At 57.1% G+C, this 16666-nt stretch overlaps 7 protein-coding genes across 7 annotated transcripts; 1 reads left to right on the top strand and 6 right to left on the bottom strand.

Annotated features, from left to right (window-relative positions):
* Positions 1–49: 49 nt before the first annotated feature.
* Positions 50–646, bottom strand: PG986_010597 (uncharacterized protein; the record flags this gene model as incomplete). The annotated part of the gene is made up of 1 exon (XM_066846819.1): positions 50–646. One exon carries the CDS (start codon positions 644–646, stop codon positions 50–52), a length of 597 nt encoding a protein of 198 aa, XP_066696310.1.
* Positions 647–1114: 468 nt separating this feature from the next.
* Positions 1115–2717, bottom strand: PG986_010596 (uncharacterized protein; the record flags this gene model as incomplete). Its single annotated transcript, XM_066846818.1, has 2 exons — positions 1115–1561; positions 1668–2717. The coding sequence occupies 2 exons, from the start codon at positions 2715–2717 to the stop codon at positions 1115–1117; spliced, it is 1497 nt and encodes a 498-aa protein (XP_066696309.1).
* A 363-nt stretch (positions 2718–3080) lies between these two features.
* Positions 3081–4178, bottom strand: PG986_010595 (uncharacterized protein; the record flags this gene model as incomplete). The annotated part of the gene is made up of 1 exon (XM_066846817.1): positions 3081–4178. The coding sequence occupies one exon, from the start codon at positions 4176–4178 to the stop codon at positions 3081–3083; it is 1098 nt and encodes a 365-aa protein (XP_066696308.1).
* A 1228-nt stretch (positions 4179–5406) lies between these two features.
* Positions 5407–8035, bottom strand: PG986_010594 (E3 ubiquitin-protein ligase RNF13; the record flags this gene model as incomplete). Its single annotated transcript, XM_066846816.1, has 3 exons — positions 5407–5752; positions 5822–6799; positions 6861–8035. 3 exons carry the CDS (start codon positions 8033–8035, stop codon positions 5407–5409), a joined length of 2499 nt encoding a protein of 832 aa, XP_066696307.1.
* A 3408-nt stretch (positions 8036–11443) lies between these two features.
* Positions 11444–12334, top strand: PG986_010593 (uncharacterized protein; the record flags this gene model as incomplete). Its single annotated transcript, XM_066846815.1, has 2 exons — positions 11444–11981; positions 12075–12334. The coding sequence occupies 2 exons, from the start codon at positions 11444–11446 to the stop codon at positions 12332–12334; spliced, it is 798 nt and encodes a 265-aa protein (XP_066696306.1).
* Positions 12335–12591: 257 nt separating this feature from the next.
* On the bottom strand, positions 12592–14235 carry PG986_010592 (MFS monosaccharide transporter; the record flags this gene model as incomplete). The annotated part of the gene is made up of 3 exons (XM_066846814.1): positions 12592–14003; positions 14089–14116; positions 14176–14235. 3 exons carry the CDS (start codon positions 14233–14235, stop codon positions 12592–12594), a joined length of 1500 nt encoding a protein of 499 aa, XP_066696305.1.
* Positions 14236–15165: 930 nt separating this feature from the next.
* On the bottom strand, positions 15166–16629 carry PG986_010591 (AMP-binding enzyme; the record flags this gene model as incomplete). Its single annotated transcript, XM_066846813.1, has 1 exon — positions 15166–16629. The coding sequence occupies one exon, from the start codon at positions 16627–16629 to the stop codon at positions 15166–15168; it is 1464 nt and encodes a 487-aa protein (XP_066696304.1).
* Positions 16630–16666: the final 37 nt, after the last annotated feature.

Raw genomic sequence — 16666 nt, 5'->3', positions numbered from 1 at the left:
GATGGGAAACCGTTCGCCCTGCAGGAGAGTAGTTCATGTAGCATGTAAATTATACAAACAGATTGCGAACCGCAAGGATGCCGTCCCTCTCCTCCCTCTGACCCAGCCGTAGTCTCGGAAGGTACCACCACCCCTCAGGCCTGGCCTCGAACGCAATCCGAATCCGCCCCGTCTCCCCACCCCGGTATTCCCGGTCCCGGGCGCGACACTGAACCCAGTAAGCCAAGTCGGGCGCCCACGGGCCCTTGTCCGACCAATCCCAAACGCGGCGGACCGTGCCCACGTATAGCGTGTCGCGGTGCCAGTTCACGTGGACTCGTCCCGCCGGCGCTCGTCCCACTGGCACTCGTCGTGGGTGTTTCTGTTCCTGCTGTCCCGGCACGCCGGGGCCGAAGACACGCATGGAGTTGGGGTAGCGCCGCAGCGCCTCGCCCCGGCTCTCGCGGTTCACGAGTAGGAGGGGCGAGATGAGGGACTTGGTAGGGATGGGCATGTCCTCCATCTGTCGCCCAGACATGGCCCACCCAAACCTCAATTCTCTCGTCCACTGTTCCAGATCCAAGGCGCGGTGCCAGATATCCAAGCGCAACTCGGATGGTAGGAACTGGAACCGTGGGAACGAGGTAGGCTTGTCGATATCGTGCATCTTGCGACAGCACGATAGATCCGATCCTCCTAGCATGTGGCAGACACAAGGACACTGTTGAGACTGTTGAGAGAAAACGGCACGTGGACCGGCACGACCTCCCATTGTTGCGTATATGTGGTATTACCTAATCAGGTAGAGGTAGAATGGGGTGAAAAGGACAAAAGAACAGTTGAAGAGAATGTAAGCTCGGAATTTTATTTCAAGATTAGCCGAGAAGCGAGTACAAGCAGAAGCCCCAAATGATCGAATCAACTCAAACTCTAGGTAACCAATCGAGAAGAAAACTCTCGCTTCCGGGGCGGAGCCTGGACCACAACGAATGATGAATTCCGCAGAGCGGTGCGGCCCCTTTTGCGCCATATCACTATTGTACTTGGTGCACCCTATTTTCCCACAGGTGAGCGCTTTAGCCTACCCGTAGACCGCCCCCGTCTACTTGCTGCAGTATGCTTATAGATGCTCGCATCATACCATCTGTTCACCCCGGGCAAGGCCAACAGACCTCAACACAGCCGCAGTAACACTGGTCCCAAGAGACGGCCCCGACGACTTCGTGCGACGAATCCTCAGCCGCCGGTCGCTCTTCTGATTCTCCCGCCTAGACCAGAGGACCCACACGAGGAAGGTCCGGATAGTGAGAGGGATTGCTATTGCCCAGTATATCCACATGCCCGGCAGTGCCCGCACTCCGCTGCTGCTTTCGGTCGTAGCAGAAGACGATGCGGACTCGCCGCCGCCGCCGCCGCTACCCCAATCGAACATGTCCACACTAAACAGCGTAGCGACGAACGTGCCCGGCAAAAAGACAATACCCAGGGCGGCAATGGTCCGCATGGCGACGCTGTCGCGCTTGGTGTCTATCGCGATGGCGGCGGTGTACTCGGCCTCGCTTTGCGCAAGATCACCGAGCATCTTTTATCTCTAAAGAGCATGTGTTGCCTGATTAGTACATAGGCGCCCCAAGTAATAGTAGGAGACTGTCTTGAGCATCTCCACGCGGAACCAAGTAGATACTCACAAAGCTGGTTTGACTCTGACTCCGGTCCTTCATCTGCTGCACCTGCGACAACAGCATGGCGGTCCGCCTCCGCGTATACTCGACATCACCGCGTGTTATAGTGAGAGCCTCAGCCAGTCTATCGTAGCCCGGCCGAGCATTCCGCTCAAGGGGGTCATCATCATCATCCATGAGCAGGCTCAGCTTCCTCTGGTCCTCCTCAATGGCCCGGACCAACTGTTCTCCAGCATCTAGGCAGGCCCGCGCCACGTGCCCGATGACGGCGAGGTCCGTCTGGCAGTAGCTCAGTTGCCGGATCGTCGTCTTGGGGTCTTCCATTGTAGCAGAGCAGTGATCGTCAAAGTCGGGCCGTCCGCCGAGGTCGTCCATCAGCCGCCCGGGATGGCCGAAACGGGTCCGTCGCTCGATCCCCAAGACGGCGTCGTCGATGACGTTGCGATGGGCCTCGATCTGCTGGTGATGAGACCAGTATAGCACCGAGACGAAGAAGTAGTGGTCCACGCACCGCTCGGGCATCGCAAGCAAGGCGCCGAAGACGGCATCCTCGTCGGCGAGGTGGTGGTACAGGACGTAGGTGGTACGAGTGGCTGGGTTGCTGGACACGGACACGCAATCGAAGCCCGTGGAGCGCGAGCTCGCCACTCTCCATACGGCCGATTTCCGCCCGCTGGCGGGACAGTCGGCCGAGGTGAGGATCCCGTTGTTGGAAAGGAACACGTCGACGGTGCGCGGGTGAAGATGCCAGCATCCCTGGATTTGTTGGAAGATCGCGCGGGGAACGGATAGATCGAGTGCACTGGGCCGGATGCGAGGAAGCGACAGGACTTTGAAATGCCACTGTTTTGGTGTCTCGGCGTCCTCGACTGCGGCAGTCTTCTGTAAGAGGTGATCGCCGACCTCGTCAAACTGAAGTTTTGCTTCCGATATTTTCGATACAGCGTTCGTGTTGTTTGGATCTAAATTGATAGACCCTTCCAAGAATCTGAGATAGTAGTGGTGGCCGACAAGGGGAACTGCCCATGTGACTAGCCTTTCCTCGCGAGTCTCCATGGTGTTACGCAGGCTATAGCTGAAGGTCACAGCAACTTGACACTAATTGCTATTGAGGGGTGAAGATTAGATGGAATATAAACAACAACGTTTATATGGTAGTTAGGCAGCAGCGGTCTAGCTTCTCCTTGCGGTACCAGTGGCAGCAAATGGCTGACGGTTGTCGTATTTACACATGCATGCGGCTGAGCTCGGTTAACACGCCTCCTCCAGCTCCTATTCGTCCATCCCAAAGGCCAACCTCTTGGCTAAACCACAACGGTAACGGGATATCCCCTGCCAACTGATGCAGCTAGCAGACATGAGGAGCACAAAATATGTATCGAACCTCACCTTGCCTGACTAGCCCTACCCCTTTCTCCCCTACACCACCAACTTCGTAACCAGCTTCCCCCGATTCACCCCCTCATACAGCCCCAACCAAGTCCCCGGCACCCCCTCAATCCCCACTTCCACCACCGTCTCGCTCCCCTCATCGCCGAGCGCCAACCGCCCGCCCATCGCCGCCTCCATCAACTCCGCGACCGCGCCCGGGATCTTGTCCGCAAAGTCGAGCAGAATGAACCCCTGCAGCGTGAGCCGCTTATTGATGACCTCGAACCAGTTCCGCACCGCCATCGGCGTCCCCGCCGCGTTGTTGTAGCTGCTCACCGCGCCGCACACCGCGACCCGCCCCGCCAGCGCCATGCACCCCAGCACCGCGTCCAGCACCGGCCCGCCCACGTTGTCGAAATAGACCGTCGCGTTGCCGCCCTCGGTCGCGCGCTTCAGGTCCTCGGCGAAGCTGGGGGACTTGTAGTCGACGCACGCGTGCTGCGCCCCGTTGTCGTTGCCCCGGGCCAGCAGCGACCGCACCCACGCGCACTTGTCCGGCCCGCCCGCGATGCCCACGACGCGCCGGCACCCGACCAGGTTCGCCGCGATCTGCACCGCGACCGAGCCCGTCGCGCCCGCGGCCGCCGACACCACCACGATGTCGTCGGGCTTGATGCGGGCCGCGTAGTGCAGCCCCGTGTAGGCCGCGAGCCCGGGCCCGCCGAACGCGCCGAGGTAGTGCGTCATCGCGATCTTCTCGTTCTCAACCACGGGCTGCGCGTGGACCTCGTCCATGACGAAGTACTCGGCCCAGATGCCCATGTGCAGGCTCATGACGAGCTGGCCGGCCTTGATTTGGCTCTCGGCGGTCGATTCGACGACCTCGGCGATGACGCCCGTGAACATGGGGGCGCCGACGGGCACCGTGTTGATGTAGTAGCGGTCCGCGGGGACGGGGGACTCAATGAAGCCACGCTGGCCGGCGTCGTTGGAGAAGTAGAGCGACTTGCACAGGAGCTGGCCCGCCTTGAGCGGGGGCAGCGGGACCGTCTCGAGGCGGAAGGTGGCGTCTGGGCCCGTAAGGACAGGGAGACCGGCCGGCTTCTTGGCCAGGACCCATTGTCTCGTTTCTGTAGGTCGTGGCATTTTTCCTTTTCAGGGCGTCCTGGGATCTTGATGAGCGGATATTCGTAGCCAAGAGATGCAGACGCAAGGAGAGAGTGTGGGAGGGAGATCGGCAGAACCCAATGCCGAATGTATGCCCCTGACGACTTTAGACTCACCTAGGCCAAGCGTGCTGAGGACGTCTGATCGGTATTCACGTGAGAGAGGACTTCGCGTTTCTTTTCTCGGCAGTTTTCGCAAACCGGTATTCAATCCAAGATGATTCGACTGTTACAGTGTAAAGGCGAGAGGCATCGTGCATCCTTCGACGCAGGCGGTGACAGCACCTTTATATATGAGGGGATAGCAGGTGATATCCTGGTAGGTGTTTCGTTCAGCTGACCCACAGTCCCTCCTCTAAGTGACGATTTAGTCCGCATATAGCATCTTGGCCGGATCGTAAGAGGGTGGTGGAACCAGCAAGCCCTGTAAGCTACTAGTAAGGTATACCACCAATCACACCACTTCGGGTGGACGAAGAAGTGGAGGACGGAGTCGGCGGTGTTACCAAATAGCCCTCAAGCCGTCGAAGCCGCTCGGAGGTTTTGGCGGGGACCCTAGATCCCTTGAACGACGGCATCTCCAGGTGTCCCGTAAATTCGACAGCCCTAGGAAACCGTTGGGTTGGGAGCCGCGGCAGCTTTCTTCACAAGGCCCCGTAGCACTGTCCAACCACAGCGGGGTAGCTGCCACGGCATGTCTTAGTAAGTGAATACAAGTCCCTTCTGGAACGGGTGCTGGTTACTAATGATGTCATGTCAGCAACGTTGAACAGAACGGAGAAGACTTGATGGTATATATATCCCTTATTGCAGAAGTGGGGATGCACGCACTCCATCGTCCAGTTCTACTCAATAGTATCGTACTGAACTGCTGGGCCTCATAGCCTAGCCCATTACCCATCATCCGTCACCCATTGTCCAGGCCCGCCAAAAATAATATGTCATCCGATCGTATATCCTTTCTATTTCAAGGAAGCCGATGTGTATCTACAGCCAAAAACCAATACCATGAGGTTATGTAGTTGCCCCCTTGGCAACACGTGTTGTCGGCCTGACTTAGGGACGCCAATCCAATGCAATGTGACTGACGAATGGGGAAACCGTACCATATCGCTACTAGAAAAAAAGAACCAACCAGACTCCATCGGCAAGTGCTATGCGAAAGAACGAGAAGAGCAAAAAACCAAACAAGATCCCAAAGTGCGCCGTCACCTGTTGCGGTCTTCTGAGGGACCGGCAGAGCGCGGCCTGGATGACATGGACCGGAAACTGTGCGATATCATCCCCAGCCAACCATCCGGCCGTGCCGGTTCGCGAGACCCTCGTGGTGCTGGCGACAAGATGCCGCGCTCGATATCTGCATCGTCGTTCCGGATGGGCATGTGACTGGAAGAATTCGATGACGAGGAAGATGCTTGTAGGGAGAAATCATCGTCGCTGTCGTCGCGGTAAGGCTCGTAGCGGGGACTCGAAGGGGATCCACGCGCCAAAGACCTCACTACGTCTCCCTTGCAAATGGGGCATGTGCGTCGGCGTGTCGTCAACCAAGGTGTTCTGTATTTCAAGTCAGTAAAGTTGGTTCGGGGAGAAATTGGGATCTGTTTAAGTCACAGGGCTACTCACATGCACTCGACGTGGAATTCGTGGCCGCAAGGAAGGCTCATGACCTGGCTGACACCGTCGACGTATTCCTCCAGACAGACAACGCACTCCACTTGCCTGCCCATGTACTTCTTCCACTCGCTCGGTTTCTCGTGGGATGGCGAGGGGCCCGGTAGCTGCAACGCCGAGTTGGCCTGCAAGAGATCCCCAGCAACACCCGTAGTGGTCCGTGAACGTGGCCGCGACCTTGAAGGACCATGTTGGCTCTGCAGCAATGGCGTGGTGGGCGAGGGTGGCGAAGGAGAGGGAATCCTAGGTGAATGGCTTGGGGTAGATGCCACCGTGTGATAAGTGCGGACTGGAAGCCTCTCAACCACCGACTTGGGCGCTCTCCATCTCCGGCGGCGAATCCGCGCACGTAAAATAAGCAGAGCATATACCACAGTCAACGTGATCAGCGGACTGATGACCAAGACCAAGAGGGTATCAAGGAATGGACTGGCCCCGTTAGTCGGCGTGATGACAATCCAGAGGCCCTCGTGATCACCAGGGGGAAGGTGGATTGCCGTGTGGGTAGGTGGCGCGGCTTTTACGATGGGCGTATTGGTGGGTGCAGGCGGCAGCTCGACGCGATGAGCATCAGGATGACCGCCAAATAAGCGCCAGAAGAAACCTCCCTTGTTGGTGTTTTCCTTTGTCTCCCCCGACTTCGACTTCGTGGATGGCTCTTCTTTGGTAGCATACTCTCCACTGCTGGGAGTTATGCTGCCACCCTGGGGGCCGTTGTGACCCTTGGGCTTCTTCGCATTTTGCTTAGATGCCGCATCCATCTCGTTCGTCTTCTCGTTCGTCTTCGCGTCTTGTTCTCGCAGGTCTGGCACCAAGTCGGGGTCTCGCCAATCATGAACTCCGATTCTGAAGCCGTCTCCTTGTTTCTGATCTGCTGTCGTCTTCGAGCCGGATGTCGAACTGCCCTTGGCCGCCTTTTCCATGCTGTCCCTAATGATCTTATCTTTCTCGTCCGAGAAATCTTCCACCAAGACCCAGTCATGCTGCCCACTGCTTGGGGGGGCGACTCGTACCACTGGTAGTTGCTGACGAACGCCAGCTAAAGACGCGAGCAAACCAGCCCCGGTTATCTGCCGCAGGGGCAGCGGATCCATCATTGGCCGAGGCCTCGGCATCCTTGATCGCGGCAGCTTTCGCCTTGCCGTCAACTGCCTCCCTGGGCTTCTGGACCTTGGCTGCTGCTTGCTGTTGCCGTGCCTTCTTCTTCTCCGTTTGCTGCACCTTCTGGGTCGGCTTACCGTTTTCGTCGATGAAGTCTTCAATGTAACTACCAGGCTGCATCATCAAAGACAAAAGATAGGCAGTTGTCCGGGATGTGAAAACCGAGGGGATCGTGATGTTGGATGTGTCGCCGTGTGCGTACATCTGGATCAATGGACCACCTCGTACATTATCGCCGACTACGAGTGCGACAGCGCCCCGTCGCTGTGCCCATTTGACCTTCTCGAGAAAGCCGCAGCCACCACGGCTGAGCAGCACAATCTTGCCGGCGATCTCTGCACCCTCTTGTATGGACTGGATATCGGCATGGCCTGAACTAACAAGACCCGACGCATCGGTCTGCAGCTTCGGTGACCTATCCAAGCCGACATGCAGGTAGTCATCTGTACCGTCGTTCACGGGGACCTTGGAGGATTTGGTTCCTTGTTTCAAAGCAGTCGCGGCTTCCTTGGAAATGTCGTCTCGCTTGGCCCGCCTGTTCGATTTGCCGCTCGGGGTCTTGATCGAGCTGGACTTGTCCTGGCTCTCCTTGATGGATGTTGTCTTGAGAACGACGTTGGTGTTGCCGTCGTTCCAGCCCGGCACGTCACTACACCCGAGTTCGCCTTCTCCGACATCGTCCTGCAGTGTCTCTTCGGTGAAGCCGCTGCCTATCCATAGCTGACCGTTCAAGCCTTTGTTGGGTAGTTGAGGACCGAAACCCGCGGGCCGGGCGGCAAACGACGTGGTATTATCAGCGGCGATGGTGATGACCGCATTCGGCAGGAACAAAGCGAACGGGGCGGATAGGGAGAATAGTGACTTGAATCGGCTCTTCTCCGGGTTCGCTGGGGTTGTCACAATGGTCGGGGCAGCCGGGGCCAGCGTCGATGTGATGGCGCGGCAGAGGAGGAAGAGGCAGGCGGCGAAGAAGAGAGCGAGTATGACGATGCGTGGTGGACGCATCGTGGCTGATGGCGCGGGGAGGTGGTTTTCGAATCGAGTAGTTGATATTCAATGGATTATACTGCCAATAGTAGCAGGTCGTGTCTCCCGGCAGGCGTGCGTGCAGTCGAGGCAGACCACGCTGCTGAGGTCTGCAGGGCTGTGCCGTGCGACCCAGGCTCGTGTTTCCAGACGAAGCCTGGACTGAACCCGACGGGGGTTGCCGCTGATAACGTCACCAAATGATGATGCAGCAAGACGGTTGCGCGAGCGACTCCAACCGACCAAGCCGCCGCCAAGTCAAAAATATGACCGAATGGATATGTGGTAAAAGAAGAAAACCAGGTAGTCGGATGAGCTGTTTGTTGGTATGTTTTTCGAATTGAGCAGGATTTCCTGGCTTCAACGTTGCCGCCGAACCGTGGGCTGGGTGTCGGGCGTCCGTGTAACTCTAAAGCCTGGGTTGCATGCACTCGGGCGAGCTGTAAGCTCGGCCAGGAAAGTCTTTTGAAGCGGCGACATTCATTTATTCGTTGGCTCAATCAAACTGTAAAACGGGCCCTAGTCATGCTGTTTGCGTACATGAGGAATTTGGGCGAGAAAAAGAAAGAGCCGAAAGAGGAAAAAATAAGACACTCCAGTGGAGGTGGACAGCGAAGAAACCGGAAGGGCAAGGGAAGAAATGAGGAAAGACCGAGCAACAGCAGAAGGGCCTGTGAGACAAGCAAGACAAGGCAATGAGGTATTGGCAGGTAGGTTAATGTATTTGGGGTCATGCAGTCGCTAAAAGTCAGTCCGTCAAGGCAAGCAGGTGGTTAGGTAAGGTTAAAACCACCAGGCGGAGCCCGAGAGTGGGCAGGATCAGATCAGACCAGACTCTAACCAGGCACTCCAAGCACTCTTTCTGGCTTTGACGGGCGGATGGCCAGGCGAGGGGGGCGACTGGGCGAGGGGCAACTCCAGAAATGCACTCGGGCGCATAGGCATGGGCATGCACGCACACACACACACACACACACACACACCAGACGCGATGGCCGGGATGCAAGGCACACAAGGATGAATGCCCGAATCGCAGCTCCAGAATAAAACCGCAAGGGGGTAGGTGATATGGAATACGGGGCACGGGGTTAATTAATGAAATGGAGGAGTTGGTTCTTCTGTCGAAAATGCGATGGACAGAGGGAAGCGACGGGCAGGCAAGGCTCAAGAGGAGGGGCAGCCTGGCAGGGTGTGTTTTCGTTTCATGGGCCGATAATGGTGACGATGATATCAAACGAGCTTGGTCGCATGTACAGGCCTTAGTGACTTAGGTAAGAATCATTTCAGCTCTTGGGCCTGCCAAAAGACCGGCCCTCGCCAATGCGATGAATTCTTTCCCAATAGAAGGAAATATGCATGGAAGGAATTGCATATGCACCTGACTGATGACTGTCGCTACTATTGCTGCACATCCACCCGACCAGCTCCAGCAGCCAGCTGCCAGCCGCGAATCATCGAATCAATCAGGAGCTCAGCTTTCTGACCTGGCCTGCTGGCGACCGTGATCTCATGACTTTGAGGGATGTGCCAAGAAACAGGCCGGGTAACGGCAGTGAGGACCGACCCAGACCAGCGCCCAGCCCAGTTCTGGACCAGTGGCGTTTTAGGGGACCTTTTGACGCCTGCGTGCTCCTCGATGTTGCATGCAATGCAGTCTTTTTCAAAAGTATTGAACCTACTGCATGTTGAGTTAGGCGTTGGGTACCCCTCAGGTCAGGTCAGGTCAAATTGGATCAATGTTCACTGTATGTTGTTCCATGTTCATGTTGCATTCGACATTGCATGAGACGAGACTTTGGGAAAGCATTCGTTCTATGCTTGAGCCCACGCCCATGATACACATTCTAACACTTTTCCACCTGCCAAAGTCCATGCACGGCGCTTACATTTATGCTCTTTACTTGACTCTTGACTCTTGACACGCAGAGCTCGGGTAAACCAGCTGATGCAATGGTGAGATCGGTCTCCTGCAGCAGGCCAAACAGTTCAATAAAAGGCTCGCATAGACCACCTGGAATGGCCGCTAAGCGTCACCTAACTAGTACTTCCTTGCTTTTGCCTACAGCAACTAAAGGGCTTGGCTGCTGGACAGCTGAGGACCGCGACAGGCAGCATTGCGACTAGCAGCGCCAACAAGGTCTCGGTCAGCTCGCTGAGCTCGGGTACCGCACATACGACGATATTCACGCGTATCGGGCAACTTACCATTGTGCATCACAAAATCTAGGACAGGATCTAGGACGATATTCAATCAAGGTCATAAAACCTCCATCGCCAATCCATACCCGAAATACCCTGTCACTCGTCGCTGATCGGCAATGGCTGTAACGGATGGGCCTCTGCTCCAGTGGGGGGAGAGGGTGGCTATGCCGGGCACAGGCTCGAAACGAAACGGCAACGCGGCACCTGGAGATTTTCACAGGGGTTCTATTGGCCTGAATTGACTCATGAGAATCAGGGACCGCCAACACACTGATGACTTTAAAAAAGCAGCAGCGTGCAGGGCATATGCGTGCACTGCATGCAGGCTGGTTGTTCTATCAGTTCAGGTCGTTCGAGAACTATGGCTTCTGCACGCATCATACCATCTTCTCCATCTCAAGAGGGGTATTATTGCGGCTGCAGCCCAGCCAGGGTGCGACTACCGGACATACTGTACATCCCCTTCCTACCTAGAAGCAGATAGGTATGGAAGCGTCTACGGTCTCGGGGCGCAAGTAAGAGGGTCGTCCGTTCAATTATTGTCTTGATACGAACGTTTCGACGGATGCCCTCCATATCAGGGGAACGGGTTCCGCCCACGATGCGGAGTATCGGCGAGGAAGCCTTCTGGAATGAACCGATGTCAAGGACGGCACTTTGGAAGCTCCCTGCATATCGCCATACCGCTCAACTTACGGATGCCGATCATCGAGTGACCATGCCGTCGCCCCCCAAAGTCATCTTATTGCGATCATCTCCAATGCTTCGTCACGATCTTCGAATCTTGACTTTTCTCCCAGTCCTGCCCTGAACATCGTCAAGTGTCTTGGTAGACAGTAAATGCTGACATGATATGATAATACCCAGTAAGGCTCACACACACACAGGTGGGTCACCCGGAGGGTCGGGTCTCAATCCTTTCTAGCGTCACAATCGGCGAACAGTCATCGGGCAAGCTGAGGATAGAAAACCTGCTCGGCTACGGGTCGCGTCGCCCGCCACCGACGGAAACGGTGTTCCAAATGCTGCATATAATGTTTGCGGGGCGTTCCCGAGTTCACGATTTCTCCATAGAAGCAACCATCGCCAGCCCGTGACTTGCAAGAGCCTCACACTAAACCTAAAGCTGGAAAATTTGATTCACAGCTTTTCTTGGATAACGAGCAAAACCTGCCCTCACCCACAATGACGCTTCCCTCCCTCGCTCCGGCCTCGCTGGCCCCCGGCTTCGTCCTCTCCCCCATGATCGAAGCCGACACCGACGCCGCCGCCGTCGTCTACTACGAGTCCTTCAAGCAGGACCCGGCGAACGGGTACTGGTGGCCCAAGGCGCTGCCCCCGCTGCTGGCGTGGTGCAGCGACCGCATGAAGGCGAAGCTCAGCGACCCCCTCGTGCGCATCTTCAAGATCACCGCGGGCACCGCGGACGGCGAGATGGTCGCCTACGCGCGGTGGGATGTGCCCGCGGGCTCCACCCGGTTCGGCACGTGGATCGGCGGGGAAGGCGACAATGTGGATGTCACGGCCCTGGTGGAGGAGAGCGGCGGCGGCAGCAATGGGACTGCGGCGGCGGCAGAGAAGAAGCAACCATTGACGGCCAGCGCTGATGCGGCAGCGCCGGCGCCGGGGAATTATCCGGAGGGCGGGAACGTGGAGATTGCGGATCGGTTCTTCTCGGCGCTGAATGCTTCGCAGAAAAAGTGGAAGACCGATGAAATGCTAGGTCAGTTTGCTTACTTACTTTGCATCCCCTCCATCCCTCCCCGTATCTCTGCCAACTTGTTTGGTAAATCTCGAAGCTAACGGTCACTAACAGGGCTTTCACTTCTTTGCGTTTCGCCAAAGTACTCCAGGAAGGGGATCGCGACAGCGCTCCTGGCTCCGATGCTGGACATTGCCGACGCAGAGGGCCGGAAGACGTACTTGGAGGCCACCGCCGCCGGCAAGCCGCTCTATGAGAAGCTCGGCTTTCACTTGGTCGAGCTGCTCACGTTCGACTGGGATGAGCTGACCAAGGAACGGAACGGCCTCTACAAGAACTGGGTCATGATCCGGGAACCCGTCACGCAGAAGTGAAAAAAAAAAGCAAGCCAGCAGAAAAAGAAATGGCTAACAAACATCAACCGGTGTCAAGGTCATCAGCATACCCTCATCCTTGAGGGAGCAGATTAGATGCACCTAGCCTAATGAAATGACATCCCCTTTTCTAGACGATGAGAAATATCCCACGCGAAACTGCTTCTCACTGATGCCTCAAACCCGACCTTGATGTCGTCGACGACCTCCCTGGCTCCTGCGTCCCATTAGGCGAGCAACATAAAGATCCCATCGCATCAAACCTTCGAGTGCTCCACATTCTCGACCGTCCCGTCCTCACTAGCGACCTTCTTGACAGCTCCATCCGGCGCAATGGCCCTCAACCCCGGCGCGCCATCATCATGCGCCAAGACCGCGACGCGGTCGCCAAAAGTGCTCGCGATCTCCTCGAGCGTCTTCTTGCGGGTCTCTGGGAAGTAGAGATAAGCAACCACGAAGAAGAACGCGCTGCACCCCACAAACACATAGTAGTAGTTCTCCCCAATGCGGCTGAACGCGCTGGGCCCAGCCTCCGTAATAGCGACATTGACAACAAAGTGCGAACAAGCCGCGAGGCCCATGACCCGGCTGCGCAGCGCGATGGGCAGCACCTCGGCGCCGTAGAGCCAGGTCGTGCTGTTGAGCATGCCGTAGTAGCACACCACGAACAGATAGATGCCCAGGATCGCGAACCCCTTCCCGACCCGGTTCTCCGTATTCTGGAACTCGCGCTGCATGACGGCGGCGTATATCTCGATCAGCACAATGCCCCCCAGCCCCGCGAGGATCATCTTGCGCCGCCCCCACTGGTCCGTCAGCCACCGCGTCGTGACGCAGTTGGCCACGAACGACACGGTGCCGTACACGGCCGCCAACGCCAGGATCGCGTGCGCGTCGATCCCCAGCGACTTGTACAGGCGGGTCTGGTAGTACTGGATCACGTTGACGCCCGTCAGGCTCGTCATGGTCTGGACCGCGACCGAGACCAGGACGCGGTGGCTGTACAGGCGCCAGATCTCGCGGTAGGACTTGATCTCGCGCGCCATCTCGTACTCGATCTGCGCCTGCATGAGCGCGAACTCGTCGGCCACCTCCTCGGCGTCCCGCAGGTCCCGCCGGATGCGCGCGAACTGCTCCCGCGCCCGCTCGGGCTTCCCGTTCCGGATCAGCTGCCGCGGCGAGTCGGGCATGAAGGTCGATAACCCCACAAACATGATGACGCCCCAGGGGATCTGGATCCCCAGCGGCAACCGCCACTGCGTCGCGCCGTAGGGGGCGTAGCCGCACGCGAACCCGACCCAGTTGGACAGCATGGTGCCGAAGGCGATGCCGCACCCGGAGATGCCGCCGATGAGGCCGCGCTGCTGGGGCGCCGCGATCTCGCTCAGGTAGATGGGCACGGTGCCCACCATGCCGCCGACGGCGTAGCCCGCGAGCACGCGGCCGGCCAGGAACATGCCCATGTTGACCGAGGCCGTCTGGATGATGGTGCCCACCGTCACGACGACGCACATCATCTGCATGAAGCCGATGCGGCCCAGGCGGTCGCCGAGGAAGGTCTGGGTCAGGGCGCCTGCTGCCTCGCCAGCGATGTACACCGCCACCACGGCGCCGGTCAGGCCGTCGGACGGGCGGCCCATGTAGTCAATCCAACTTTGGTGGGCAATGGCTGTTGGAAGAATACCACTTAGCTTTCATGTACTGAGAGGGGTTGAGGCCGATCAACATGGACTAAACTTCTTGTCAATACTTACTTGTAGTGGCAATGCCAGTGTCAAACCCCTACTTCCAGCCTTAGCAGGTCGCAGCTATGAGGTCTTCGATGATCGCCCGGGACTTACGAAGAGGAGAGTGCCGATCGCTGCAAAGAGCGCGACACCTATCGTGTACAAGTTCGCCATGTTGCCGGCCAGATTTGTTCAGGTTGCTATGTCGATAGATGCCGAGATGGAAAGCTCGGTGGCTCGGGTTGTAGGGTGCTTCTCGGGAGGCTTCTCATTGTAGCACGGGAGCCTAATGATTAAGAACTTCCCACTCGCCAACCTTAACATTAGCCCCGAGGTAGCGAGCCGGCATGCCAGTCTCCCCTCTCCCGACTAGGCATCGCAGCAGCTAGTGCTAGCTGCCAGCTTCCCCGAGCAGCCGAGTCAAAATCCGATTTGCCGGGAGGTGCCGCTCGTTGACAAGTGCGGAGGGTGCTGATCACTTGCAGTATAGGGCATCACGGCATTGCTGCAATGGGCCTTGGATGTAACACTCCTCTCCTAGAGGACCGTGGTCCCCGCCAACAATGGGGAGTGCCCATGGGGTAGCCTGGGGCGGCAATTAACAAATAAGGGGCAGCTCGGGGTAACTTTGTCTGGGGAAAATCCAGCATCCACATCCCGTTATGGAAGCAGGAATAATCAACACGAACACTCCTCATCCAAGGAAACCATAGTACTAGCGAACTAATTGCAGTCATCCAATCACATTGGAGGTTCGTTTTATAATGCATTACTCGCGACGTCATATGATGTGAACGTACGAGTAGCTGTCGGGCCATCCCCGACACAAGCTGCACTTGCTTTTGAGTAAATGACACGTCATGTTCTAACCGCCCACCCACCGCACACCGATCGTACCTATGCGAAGAAATATATCGAATAGATTGACTAGCAAAAACACAACTAAAGGGAACGTCTACAGAAAATGCTCTGTTTGTCTCCAATCAGCAGAATGAGGTGCGGACGGTAAAATGACAGAACTCCTTGATATCCTCTGCGCCTTACCTACGACACCTAAATCCAACAAATGGCCAACACTCCCATCACAATAGCTGCACCTTATCTCTAGTGTGTGATTTTCGGATACACCTGCGTGCGCGCCACGGCTATAGCTTCAATCCATTTGGCCACATGCGGATGCAGTCCCAATTCACTGGCCCTTTTCACCCACTCGGCAAGCGGTAGCTCCTCAACCACGACGCGGCCATTTCTGCTCCCGTCGTCAAGCGACAGTGCTTGTGCTACCATAAAATCACTGTCCAGTTGGAGAGACTCCTTCCCGAAGTAATGCCTGAACCGCACTCCCGGCTCCGAAGTGCGAGGGGCCTTGACAGCATCCACGACGCCGGCCACGACGTCTTCCAGAGCCACGCTGTCCAGGAAGCCCCGGAAATGGTCCGGCACGGTCGGCACAGCCGCCATGAGGGAGGAATACTTGCGGATGCTGCCAATGACGTCTCGCTCGCGCTCCGACGCATCAAAGTCCTCGGCGCGCGAAATCATGGCTGGCCGATGGATAACGACCGGCCAACCACTGGGGGCGGACTGGCCATGCAGGCGTTCCAGGAAGCGCTCGCTGGCCCACTTGGTGGCCGGGTAGCCTTCAAAGGACCCGGGCTCTCGCGGTGGCTCGCACGCCGCCAGCGAGACCTCAGGAAACTCGTGTCGACCGGTGCTCTCGGCGTAGAATACGCCGACCTGTGCCGTGGATAGGTAGTGCACCGGGACCCGCCGGCGCCCCGACAGGCCACACATGTTGATCAGTTCCTTGGTGGATTGCAGGTTCGGGAGACGCAGGGACCGGTAGGACTGCGAGTGCGATACCTGCGCCCCGCAGTGGATGATACAGTCGGCGTCGGAGAAGATTTGGCGCGCATCATCGACGCTAAGGCCGAGTCTCGGGGCCGTCAGGTCACCATTGTGCGTGCAGACTTTGCTGTCATCCGTCGTGTTGGGTTCTCGGTGGTTGTTTGTGTCGCCGCGAACAGCAATGCAGTGTACCTTTGCTACTGTCTGATCATCTACAAGAGTGCGCAGGATCGCGCGGCCCAGAAACCCAGTTGAGCCTGTGAGTATGATGACCCTTTCCTCGTCGTGGGGAATTGCTTTTCCAAGTGTATCATATAGCTGCTGAATGTTTTTGCTTGGCCGAGTCTCCTCTTCCCAGTTGACGCTTTCCAAATGCGGCGCTTTATCGTGAATGACGCGTGCCATGTCTCCCAGAGTGCTTGCCTCGATCAAGTCAATTACGCGAAGTCGAGCATTGAATGACTGCCAGATGGCCGTCCGCAAGCTGAGCAAAAGTAGCGATGTGCCGCCGACGTGGAAAAAGTCCGTTTCTGCAACGATAGGATGTGAGGTTTTGAACGTCTCTTTGACCACCTCGAACCAAATCTCTTTCAGTCGCTCCTCCGTCTCGGTAAGCTCGGGTTGGTTACTTTCGTCAAACCCGAGTTCGATATTGTCCTCCTCCAGCGGCAATTGACTGATGGCCTTTCGGTCAAGTTTTGAGGAATTGGTAGTCGGCATTTGAGAAAGGGGGAGGATGATGGCGGGACACATATAC

The sequence above is a fragment of the Apiospora aurea genome (assembly GCF_038362705.1).
Source record: "Apiospora aurea strain CBS 24483 chromosome Unknown utg000007l_segment0_segment0, whole genome shotgun sequence".
Classification (NCBI taxonomy): Eukaryota; Fungi; Ascomycota; class Sordariomycetes; order Amphisphaeriales; family Apiosporaceae; genus Apiospora; species Apiospora aurea.
Note: the sequence above shows the minus strand (reverse complement) of the source record. Positions and strands in the feature narration are given on the sequence as shown.